At 43.6% G+C, this 10544-nt stretch overlaps 1 protein-coding gene across 2 annotated transcripts; it reads left to right on the top strand.

The window, feature by feature from the left end:
• The first annotated feature begins 5682 nt into the window (after nt 1–5682).
• LOC100841487 (putative HVA22-like protein g) lies at nt 5683–7752 on the top strand. 2 transcript variants are annotated; one of them, XM_010241583.3, is made up of 6 exons: nt 5683–6071; nt 6178–6304; nt 6694–6750; nt 6893–6956; nt 7055–7261; nt 7354–7752. In XM_010241583.3, the coding sequence occupies exons 2-6, from the start codon at nt 6192–6194 to the stop codon at nt 7474–7476; spliced, it is 564 nt and encodes a 187-aa protein (XP_010239885.1). In that variant the 5' UTR covers nt 5683–6071; nt 6178–6191; the 3' UTR covers nt 7477–7752. The 2 variants fall into 2 exon arrangements, with proteins under 2 accessions (XP_010239885.1, XP_003579712.1); XM_003579664.4 differs by having other exon boundaries at nt 6178–6276.
• Nucleotides 7753–10544: the final 2792 nt, after the last annotated feature.

A 10544-nucleotide genomic window follows, 5' to 3' on the forward strand; every position in this document is an offset into this window, starting at 1 on the left:
TTTGTTTTTTCTCACGCTGTGCTCTCTGTTGCTAGCTTGTGTGTTCATGGATTGTGAAGAGAGCCAACCCTGATGAGACTGGACATATTTATGGGGAAGGGTTACAGGTAGCTGTGGTTGCGCCGGAATTTTCTTGGCGCCAAGAGTTGCTTGTCCAAACTTTCTTGTGAAGATCCAGACGAATGATGAGTCAAACCTTTGCCCCCTTGTGATGCATGCACAGCATAGGCCTTGCGAATTGGATCCGGTTTAATACCTCACCAAGCAGCTCATAAATATGTGGTGTTTATGTCCTTTGAATGCAGCAGCAGGGGACACTTCATCCAAGCATTGTATACTTGCCCAGCTGCAAACATCGGTCCTTCTGGATATTTACAAGGTCTCCACGGTACAATTTGACCGCGACTCCAGTAAATGCAAATTATTTACACGGTGTTACTTAGGAGTACATGATTAAAAAGAGCAAACTCTGCAGCTATAACCAGAGACCGCATATCACGCTCTTTTAGGCGTAGAGTGGCCATCGTCATCCGCATTTGCAACGTGGTCAAGGACTGGCTCGGGCTGTGCGACATCCGGCCGAACTCATGTTCTGGCTCTCGATCGTTTGAGTGGTGGACTAATGGTGTGTTCGGACGGTGATCGAACCTAATCTTATCAATTTTTAGTTATGGCTGAAATTTTGGTTCTTTTTCTATGATAGCCAATATTTTGATATGGTTGTACTACTTAGCAAATGTCAGTCCAACGTTGACCAAAACGAAATGCAAAATATTGGCTACCCAAATTTTGATGGGGTTGGTTTACGTTCAAACCAAACATACCCTTAATAGCTTTTCATGGAATGGGTGCAGAGAAAAAGAGCCGCCATCTGTCCTGACATGCTCGTCATCTCTTGGGAGCCTTGGAACGAGAGAAACACCGAAGTGCGCAACGTTGCTACCATGTTGTTGACCATTACCACCAAGGTTAAAGATGAGACAAAGAACTAGGCTCTCGAGGGTTCAAAACATTTGAGTTGTATTGTTGTTGTCGTGGAAAAACACTAGAGTTAGGGGGTGTCGATGGTCGATGGTCTAGTTGTTAACCTATTAGCAAGGGTCGTTGTACACTCGAAAATTTGATGCTATGATGTTTTCGAATGCGTTCGGCCGTCTCATGGAGAACGATTTACTCCTAAGTTAGGAGAGCGAGGAAGTGTAGAGTCGAACGATCGCCCGAACCACACACAACTTCCCGAGGCTGCACGGATGACTCTCAACACTTTTTTCGGTCCAAGTCGTGCTCGTCTTCTGGGACTCAACACTAGGTGCTCCTCGTAGTAACAAACCTTGGAGCTCACTAGGTTCTAGGTGCTCCCAACGCAGGCGGATCCGGATGTAGCTTGGACCTTCCTAGCCCTCACCACCTGAGCTCCCTGCTAAGGCTAACCTTAGAACTCTACTAGGTATCTCCCTTGAGTTTTTATTCAACAGAATTTAATTAATTACTTGCAGCCCTTTCATCTTTTCTAGCACTTGGGCCCTTTCTTCACACTTAGGCCCGCTCTTGATATTTAGTTTCTTCCCTGATTTGTGTAACTACCTTGACTTTGTTGACTAACTTAAGTGACTTGACCAATCCTTGTTGGCATGATGACCGAGTAAAAGTTTGGTTCACTTGGTCTCTTGCCACGTAGAATGAAAGGTCCGGGCCATGTAGGGATTTACTTATATCCCAACATATATGATGTTACGGCAGTGAAACGCTAAAGGCCTCTTTGATTGTACGGTTTTCAATGAATTTTGCGGGATTCCAGTACTTAGGAAAAAAAATTCTAGTCCTCTGAATCATAGGATTAGAGTAGGCAAAATCCCATGGAACGCATTCCTTTGACCTAGATCAAATGAGTTTTGCAGGATTTTTTTTCTAGTCTTTTGAATCATAGGATTGGAGTTGGCAAAATATCATGGAACACATTCTTTGACCTAGATTCCATAGTAATTCCAAGATGAGCTCAAAGCTCATTTTTTTTTATCCTTTGAGAAATCTAATCCATCTAGTCTCTACATCTTTTTACTCTCTTTTTTAATTCGTGTAACATACCTGTTCATTTCTAATGTGCCATCCAAAGACATCAATACAAAAATTCGTGTGTTTTTAAATCATGCATGAATTCACCTTACATGGCATTCTAACCTACATTTTTCCGGTTCCTATGTTGTCTATTTTCTTTCCAAAAAGGTCTTAAATTTCTCTCTGGGTCCCCAATCCTTTTGTAAATTATTACGGGATAAGATAAAGCCTTTGCTTTGGTTTTGAAAAATAATAATATGTTTTCACAATGAAAAAGTTCAATCCTTGACACATGTAATTGTAATTAGTAGCTTGTACCTATATGTGAACCGGCGGGAGTAGTGAGGTTATCTTTGGATTTCTTATAAATACACAAGTATACTGTGCAACATGCATAATATGGATATTTCCATCTACGGAATTCTCAAGTGGGAAGATCACGGGAATGTTTTTTCTTTTTAAAAGATGTTCCTCCGGCTTGTTCATCGATCGATGCAAACAACCATGATATTATTAAAGTAGCCTCCGCTGAGCTGTCACACTCTCCGTTGCCTTGAATGCATGGAGCAATCTGGTGGGGGATTCATCGATCTATATCTGCTTATCATGACCTATAACTATAACTATATCAGACGACAGGACACACGAGTAATAGCAGCTAGGACCCATCAAAATCCATCTCCACCCAATCGAGTCGACTGCTAGCTCAATCGAGTCTCATGTTTGCTGACCAATCAGTTATCAAGAGATCCTTGGGGCGAAGAGGGTTAAGACTATCTAATCGATTTAAGCATGCAAGGCAGCTTGGTTAATCAAGCTACTTCATGTCCTGCAGACTGCTGAGCTACCCCAAACATGCAAATAATGCCCGACAGTAATCCACCGAGTACTCCTTGAGAAGGAACTTATTTTATCTGGGCCTGAAAATCCTAGCTTCTAGACCCCTGCAAAGATGTTTGCACAATTCTGGCCACGTAGTCTTGCAGGCAGCGAGTAATCTTTGCTTCTCTGAACCCAACCCTGGGCCACGCAAGATACCCATGAAACTGTACCTGAACACCACTGTGTAACGACACAGACGTATAAAGCGAACGACGCAAGCAAATTAATTTAAGGAGGAGCGCGTATTGATTACCTCTGCGTCTTCATCTTTGGGAAGCAAAACTGCAGAAGCACTGTGTATTTGCTACTCGCTTCGCGGCGCAGCTGACGCTATCACTATTATCTGATGCGTAACATGATGGCGCTGTATCAGTGGGTGATTGGTTTTTTTTTTTTGCCTTCCTGTAGCCGAGAGTTCATAAGTACAGTACAGTAGGATAAAACAGAGCCTCGTCAGATTCCAATTCCAAAGATTAATCGGTGCCACCACGTTGCCACCAACAGCCCTTTTGTTATTGCAAGAACAGGTGAGATTCTTTCTATATTTCGAGATCTTCTCAATGCAGTGTCGGAAACCAATAAATCGTTTTCTTTATCCTAAAATGATATATGTAGGGCGGCCCAGTAGTAGTACTGCATTTTGTTCACTGTAAACTGTAATTATATTACAGGATGTATACTGATTCTAAAGCTAAAACATGTAGTAGTGGACTTCTGACGGACGTTTCTGAAGAATCTCACGGAGTCCGTGGACCATTGATTTCTCCTTTTAGTTGAGAGTTTTGACTATCCCAACTCCTAAATTCTAACATCGCAACACTGAAACTTTGTCTTCGTTTGCCGGTGATCGAGCCTAGCTTCACGAACCTGATGAAAGTTTCAGTGTCGTCGAAGGCATGGTCTAGCATCCCGAGTTGTCAGGGCTAATTGACACTTGACAGATAATCAATTTACCTGCTCCCTTGACAGAGACAGCCAGGATTGCAAACTCAATACACAGCGCGAGTATACTAGAAAAAAAATGCACAGCGCGAGCTGCAAGATATATAAATTAGTAACTTCATGGCATGGAAACTGCACAAGTTACAAGATGACATGACATGAGCAGATAAGACAACCTAATTACAGGTTCGAGGCACAACAAAGTCATAACGAGTTAGAGCAAAGATCACCATACAATCTCTGACAGTTCCGATGTTACCAAACCAGAGCCAGAAGCCCACCAGCCCGTGAGAATTCTATGTTTCCTGTATTCCAAATGCAACTCCGTTTTCCATTCCCGTGTTTCTCGATGCTCTACTTTTCACTTACAATCCTTTTTTTTTTCTATGTTTTTTCTTCTTCCTGTTTTCCAAAAAAATAAATTATATGCAACTCTAGTCCACATGTTCCGACAGAATTTGTGGGAGCAAGTTTTCCATGAGTTCTTTAGGAGCACCAATTGACATACTTTCAAGATATGGGCTGCGTGAATCTCAGAATAGAGACGCCAGGAGTTCTACATTGCATTGTCTTGGCATTTTCTAGACGTAGATGTCGTGTATGCGGCGCTATCAGTAATTCAGTATATGTTCATGCGTCATTAGCATTTCCTGCTGCTTTCGTCAGTCATCACTGACTCGAGTGAACCGACGACATTCTCAGGGTCATAGATTGATGTAACTGCACGTCACACGCGGCCAAAACACGAGTCGAACTCCAATCTCGCGTTTTTCGCCGGCCGACGTGTTTCGGGGAGTTTTCTAGGGTTTACACCCGACCGAAATCGGCCTGCCAAACAGCCCAGTAGAGTTTTCTGGTGTTTTCGGGTTGGGCCGGGATAAAACACTAGACACCTCAAATAAACACTAATGCCAAACAAGCCCTAAGGTGCTAATTTATTAAGCTCCAATTTCCTCGTTATGGCACAGGCTGCCTAACATTCGTTTCACTCTCCAGGAGTCCTGGGAAAATTGGTTTATCGATTCCAGATTTTGGTTGTTGATCTTTTTGGCTATAGAATGGTCCTTAGAATTGACTAAATAATTAAAACCACAAATATTTAGTAAGAAAACCTATTTAGTGTAGTAGGAGTAGTTGTTAGTTCAAATGTAGATTAATGCTCATGAATTTAAGTTTTTTCCTTTCGAAAAGAGGTACTTCCTCCGATTCATAATAACTGTCGTTGATTTAGTATAACTTTGAAGTTCGGACTCAAAGTATTACACTTCAAAGATCACAAAGAGTTGATGCAAAAATTCACCAGGGAGCTAAGTCTATCATAAAGCATCCGGTGCATTCACAATTTGGCTGTGAACAAATGACATATAGAACATTTTGCTTAGGCTTTGTTTGGATGCAGACATTAAGATGTTTGGCATTGAACCAGCTCCAATGCTAATATCATAGGATATCGGTACTGACATTGAATGCCAATATTTATGTTTGGATATTTAGATATTCGGAACCCGAACTTGCTATTGAGGTTGAATGCCAAATTACGTTAGTCTTCTATCTTTTTGACATCCAAACCAAAAATTCAAACAAGGTGTTAGTCTTCTATCCTTTTTGGACATCCGAATAAAAAATTCCGTCCGGACGACAGTCGGCACCAAATCACCGATCCTGAGTACTGACTCAATAATTCCGGCCTCACTTTCAGTTTAGGTGGGTTTTATGTCACATCACACCTATCTAATAACACCAAATTAAGCCTACATTATTGAACTCCCTCCACCCCCCCCCCCCACCCCCCCCCCCCCCCCCCTCAAGATCTGCCTGAACTACCTACTATATTCACGAATACTTCCCTGACGGCTGATCCTAATCCACAGCAAGCATCCCAAATCCCCAATCCGATGCCCCACTCATCATTGATCACAGAACGCAGCTGAAAGGGCAAAGCACAAAAGAGATCCTGCCGTGGGGCAGCTGAGGCTGAGGTAAGCTAAATCACCTGTCTTCTCCTGCCCGCAAGCAACTTGGTGAGTAAGCAAGTCATAGGCCACCAAACACATCACTTGGGCGGCCATTACCTTGCTTCCAAGAACTGAACAAATCAGGTAGGTAGTTCAGGCAGATCTTGCCCTCCTCAATCTCCCAAGAATTCGACCCCGGTCCACCATGTCGACCGAAATCCTGACGAAATTTCTAACGTAAGTGCCTAATTTCCTCCGACCTTGGCCATGCCTGCTGCAATTTCAGTGGAATTTTCTACCGCCTGGTATCTCTGTTTCCGGAAGATGATCTCTGGGATTGCAGGGTGCTGTTCGGGTATGCTATGCCGGCGTTGGAGTGTTTCAAGGCGGTCGAGCAGCGGACCGGCCGGACGGATCAACTCCGGTTTTGGTGCCAGTATTGGTACTGATCCAGAAGCCCTTATCTCGGAGTAATTCTCGTCCTTCCGTTTTAGATGCTGCCTCAGATTCCTGAGAGTTGTTGGATCGGTTTCGGTTTTGCGTGATGCTTAAAATTGGTTGTGAAATCAGTACACATCAGAATTTTGCGTGATGCTTAAAAATTGGTTGTAAGATCAATTTTAGTTGTATACATCAAAATTGGGCGTGTTTAATTGCTGAAATGTTGGAAGTGCTCTGACTTGGTGGGATGAAAGAATTTTTATATTTTTTTTTAGAAAAACAATTTTTTATCTTTATTTGAGGGAAATGGGATGAAGGAATTGTGGAATTTTTATCTTTATTTGAGGGAAATGGGATGATGAATTGTGCAGAGGATCTTGGTCTTGCAGAGTTTAACCTATTTCGGCAAACCTTGCAGGATCATACTAGTCATCCTGGTCATATTTGATGAAATCGCAGGCGCCCTGATATCAAGGTACTAATCACTTCACCGATCGGAACTCGCCCAGTCATAACTTGTGGGCGTATTCTGTTCTTGAAAAAAGAAAGACGTCTGTTCTTTTTTCAGAAGAAAAGGAAAGGCTGTTGTCTGACTGATCATTTCATTCCAATCACAGGATACCCATGTACTATGAACTGAAGCTCGCCTTCCTGGTGTACCTGTGGTACCCCCAGACAAGGGTATGCTAGATCTACACTTCGACAGTACTTTACTTAACAAAGCTCCTTGTCTGAACTCTGAACCTGCTTGCTGTATTGACTGCCTGTTGGTCGACCAGGGAACTGACATCGTGTACGAGACGTTCGTCCGGCCGCTGGTGATGCAGTACGAGCCCAACATCGAGGAGAGGCTGCGGTACCTGCGTGCCAACGCCGGCGACCTCATCGTCTTCTACCTCAAGAACTTCACCGACAGGGGTTACGAGCTCTTCCTCCGGGCGCTCGACTACGTCCGCTCGCAGGCGTCCAGAGGCTCCAGGACAAGGGTACGCCCCCTCACTGAATATACACATCTCTTTGACTCCTGGCACAATTTGCTGCGCCACTGTATTCAACAAATTTGTTCGTGGCGCTGCAGCGTTTCTTCTCGTTCCGAGGGGACCGCGGGGAGAGGCCGAGCTTCGTGGAGGACGACTATGTCCCTGGTGGCGATCGGAGGAGAGCGGCGAGGCAGCGGCGACCTGGCCCCGGAGATTATTAGTGGACTAGGAGCGAGTTGTCGTAGGATAGAAGTGCAAAGAATCTAAACGCGTATAGGAAAACAGTGAAGACCAAAAACAATGTTGACATGAACAAGAGCGGATAAGCGGATTGATTGTGATTTGTGAATATTTAGGTGTTGGACCATGCATGTAACTACGTTGTCTCACTCTCACAATCTTATTCGGAACCCTGTACGATGCAGAAGCCGGAAGTATTGTGAATTTGTGATTCCCTTTCGGTGTGTGGGTATATCTCAAGCGTCTATAATTTTTAAGTTCGTTGTATTAAGATCTGTGTGATATCCCTATTCTTCGCTCTTCCATAACCTGTCGCTAAATTAACATCCGATAGCCAACGACGTTGACTGGTCTCTTACTAAAAAAATTGATTTCTCCTTAGCAAAACCTGGGTCAACACCAACTAAAATTCGGTTCTTTAAATATTATAACGGAAGTTTTATTCAGTCCCTCGGTTTTGATTCAATCGGCTACGGTTACTTTTTCTTCGATGATGGGTTTCGGTTCGTCGATTTTTATGCCCACCACTAGTTGCATCCACCAATGGTATAGATAAGTCACACCAGCTTGTGAACTCCTTCGCCTGGGGTCTTCACTCTCGCACGCCTCTGCGGAAGTTGGGGCCTTGTGTTCGTTGTCACGGTGTAAGGAGGTACCCAAGGGGATATAAATCTAGTTATGGTGGAAGGAGGTATGGAAGGGGACTTGAATCTAGTTTTCCCTTTCCATGGAAGGAGATAGGGCGGCGCAAGTAAATCTAGTTCCCCTTTTTATTTGAATTTTCTTAGGTTTCAAGTAAGAAGTGGTTTGATGTTCAAGTTGGAAGTTTTATTTCCCTGTGTTGAGTTATTATAGTGGCAAGTGAGTTTATTTTTTAGTTGAAACTTGTAATTAGTCAAATTGAAAGTTACTACCTCTGATCCTAAATTCTTGACTCAAATTTGCTCAAATATGGATATATCTATTCTCAAAAAGCGTCTAAATACATGTAATAATTCGACAACAATTTAGGATCGGATGGAGTATTTTTCAGACACACATCTAGACTCTAGAGCCACCTAAGGGCTTCGGCTGGAAAATGGTCTCCAAAACATCTTTGGGGACTTTATAGTGCACTGGTTTCTACGAGCTTGAGAGCACATACAAGACTAGAGCGTTTTTTATTCACATGATTCAAACAACATAACATAGAAATTAATTGATGTCCAATGCAGAGGATCGAAAAACACTGAAATTCGTAAATCTGAAGGAAAAATAAAAAATCTGGTTGTTTGATTAACTGCAATAGGAAAAACACTTGTGCCTACACTAAGCACAGCCAAATCAAAGTCAAACTACACGGAAAAATATAGCTGGAATATTATTATGCCACCAAAGAACCTTTTTCTTTCAGATAATGTCTAAAACCATGCCTAATTGAAAACTAACTAGTAGTAACAAAAAATAACAGGATCTTGGATCCTGAGAAACAAAAGAATCTCAACGATTCCACATTGTAATCTATAATGATATATAATCTATTACTCCAACTAACCACGTTCGTACCCAACCAGTAGATGACCAGAGGATCAATGGCTAAACTACTAATAATATTAGCCTTATTTACATAAGCAGATAAAAACTACGGAGTACCTAGTACCTACCAATGCACACTTGGCAAGTCATGGAAGGATCGATGCCACATTGCGCAAATCAAGCCGCCGCAGCCATCCCCGGCACGCAGGGAAAGACTTTGGCGATGAAGTGGAAGGAGGGGCTGAGGAACAACTTGATAAACCGGTGCATGGAGCCGCCGCGGCGCGTCCCTAGCGGCCCAGGCGAAGGTCGGCGGTGGCGTGGTCGCGAGTAGAGCCGCGACGCCGTCCTGACAAGCGGGTCTCTGATCCCTGCCTCCGGCCGGCGGCCGCTCATGCCCTCCCGGAACTCCTTGGAGCCGATCACATCCTCGAAGCTGACGTAGCCCGGCGCGGTCTGGCGCCGCTTCAGGAACGTCTCGAAGACGTCGTCGCGGGTAGTCATGTCCACGCATGAGCGCGTCCGCAGCGCGCTGGACTGGAGAGAGCCGTCGCTGCTGCTGCCCTGGGCGCCATCGCCGTAGAGATCGCCGTCATTGTGCTCGTCGATGTGGTGCCCGAGATGGGGCTGCGAGTGGGAGTGGGAGATCATGGACGGAGTCGACGGGAGGAGGCAGCAGACTGCGGCCGCCGGTCGCGAGAATTGGATGGAGAGACGGCGGCAGGAGGCTGGAGACTGGGACGGGGTCGCGATCGACCGCGATTGGGATCGAATTTGATGGAGCCGGCGGCGTAGGCTGGAGACTGGGAAGGCGATTAGGAATAGGAAAGCCGCTGTATCCGGTACACGACGGTTTTCCCATATATACATCGGGGTGGTCGCCTTATTGGGCCTTACGTGGGCCTAGGAAGAGACAGCCCGTTTTTCGGTTGGTTCGTTTCTTCGCTGGCTGTTTGTTCTTTTCTTTTCTTATCTTTTCTTTTCTTTTCTGATCGAGCATTTTGTTTCATTTCCCGGATTCCGGCTCGTTACGTTTCCGAATTTTCAACCTTCTTTTCGAAACACCTCTCTAGCTTCTTTTAGGGTTTTCTTCGATAGTACGAACTCTGTTCCTGACTGTAAAAAAACTATGTTCCTAAATATTTATAGTACATAATTTCTTTTAACTCTATGTTTGGTCAAATTTATAGAAGAACATTTTGTTTCTCTTCGGGCTCATTACGTTTCTAAGTTCTTCGGTGCTTTATTTAGCATATGCTCCGTCAGTACTAACTTTGTTACTCTCCGTCCCAAAATAAGTGACGTGAATTTGTATAGATTTTTATGCAAATCCATGTCACTTATTTCAGGAAGAAAAGAGTATTGAAGATTTAAATAGAAGATGTTCCAACTTTTTCGTAAGTCAAGTTTCTTAAAAATATTCAAATTTATAGGAAAATATTCTAAGATTGAAAATATCAAATAAGTACACTGCAGAGATATATATCACGACAGATTTAATAAAAAATTATTTAAAGTTGTAAATGTTGGTAGA

Source organism: Brachypodium distachyon, chromosome 5 (assembly GCF_000005505.3).
Source record: "Brachypodium distachyon strain Bd21 chromosome 5, Brachypodium_distachyon_v3.0, whole genome shotgun sequence".
NCBI classification, from domain to species: domain Eukaryota; kingdom Viridiplantae; phylum Streptophyta; class Magnoliopsida; order Poales; family Poaceae; genus Brachypodium; species Brachypodium distachyon.

What these genes read in the sequence shown, in the direction of transcription:
- LOC100841487 (XM_003579664.4), top strand. Translation starts at nt 6,040, where the DNA reads ATGTCGACCGAAATCCTGACGAAATTTCTAAC. An exon ending in ATCCTGACGAAATTTCTAAC is followed by an intron (nt 6,072 to 6,177) that starts GTAAGTGCCTAA and finishes CTGGGATTGCAG; the next exon opens with GGTGCTGTTCGGGTATGCTA. An exon ending in CCAGAGGCTCCAGGACAAGG is followed by an intron (nt 7,262 to 7,353) that starts GTACGCCCCCTC and finishes GTGGCGCTGCAG; the next exon opens with CGTTTCTTCTCGTTCCGAGG.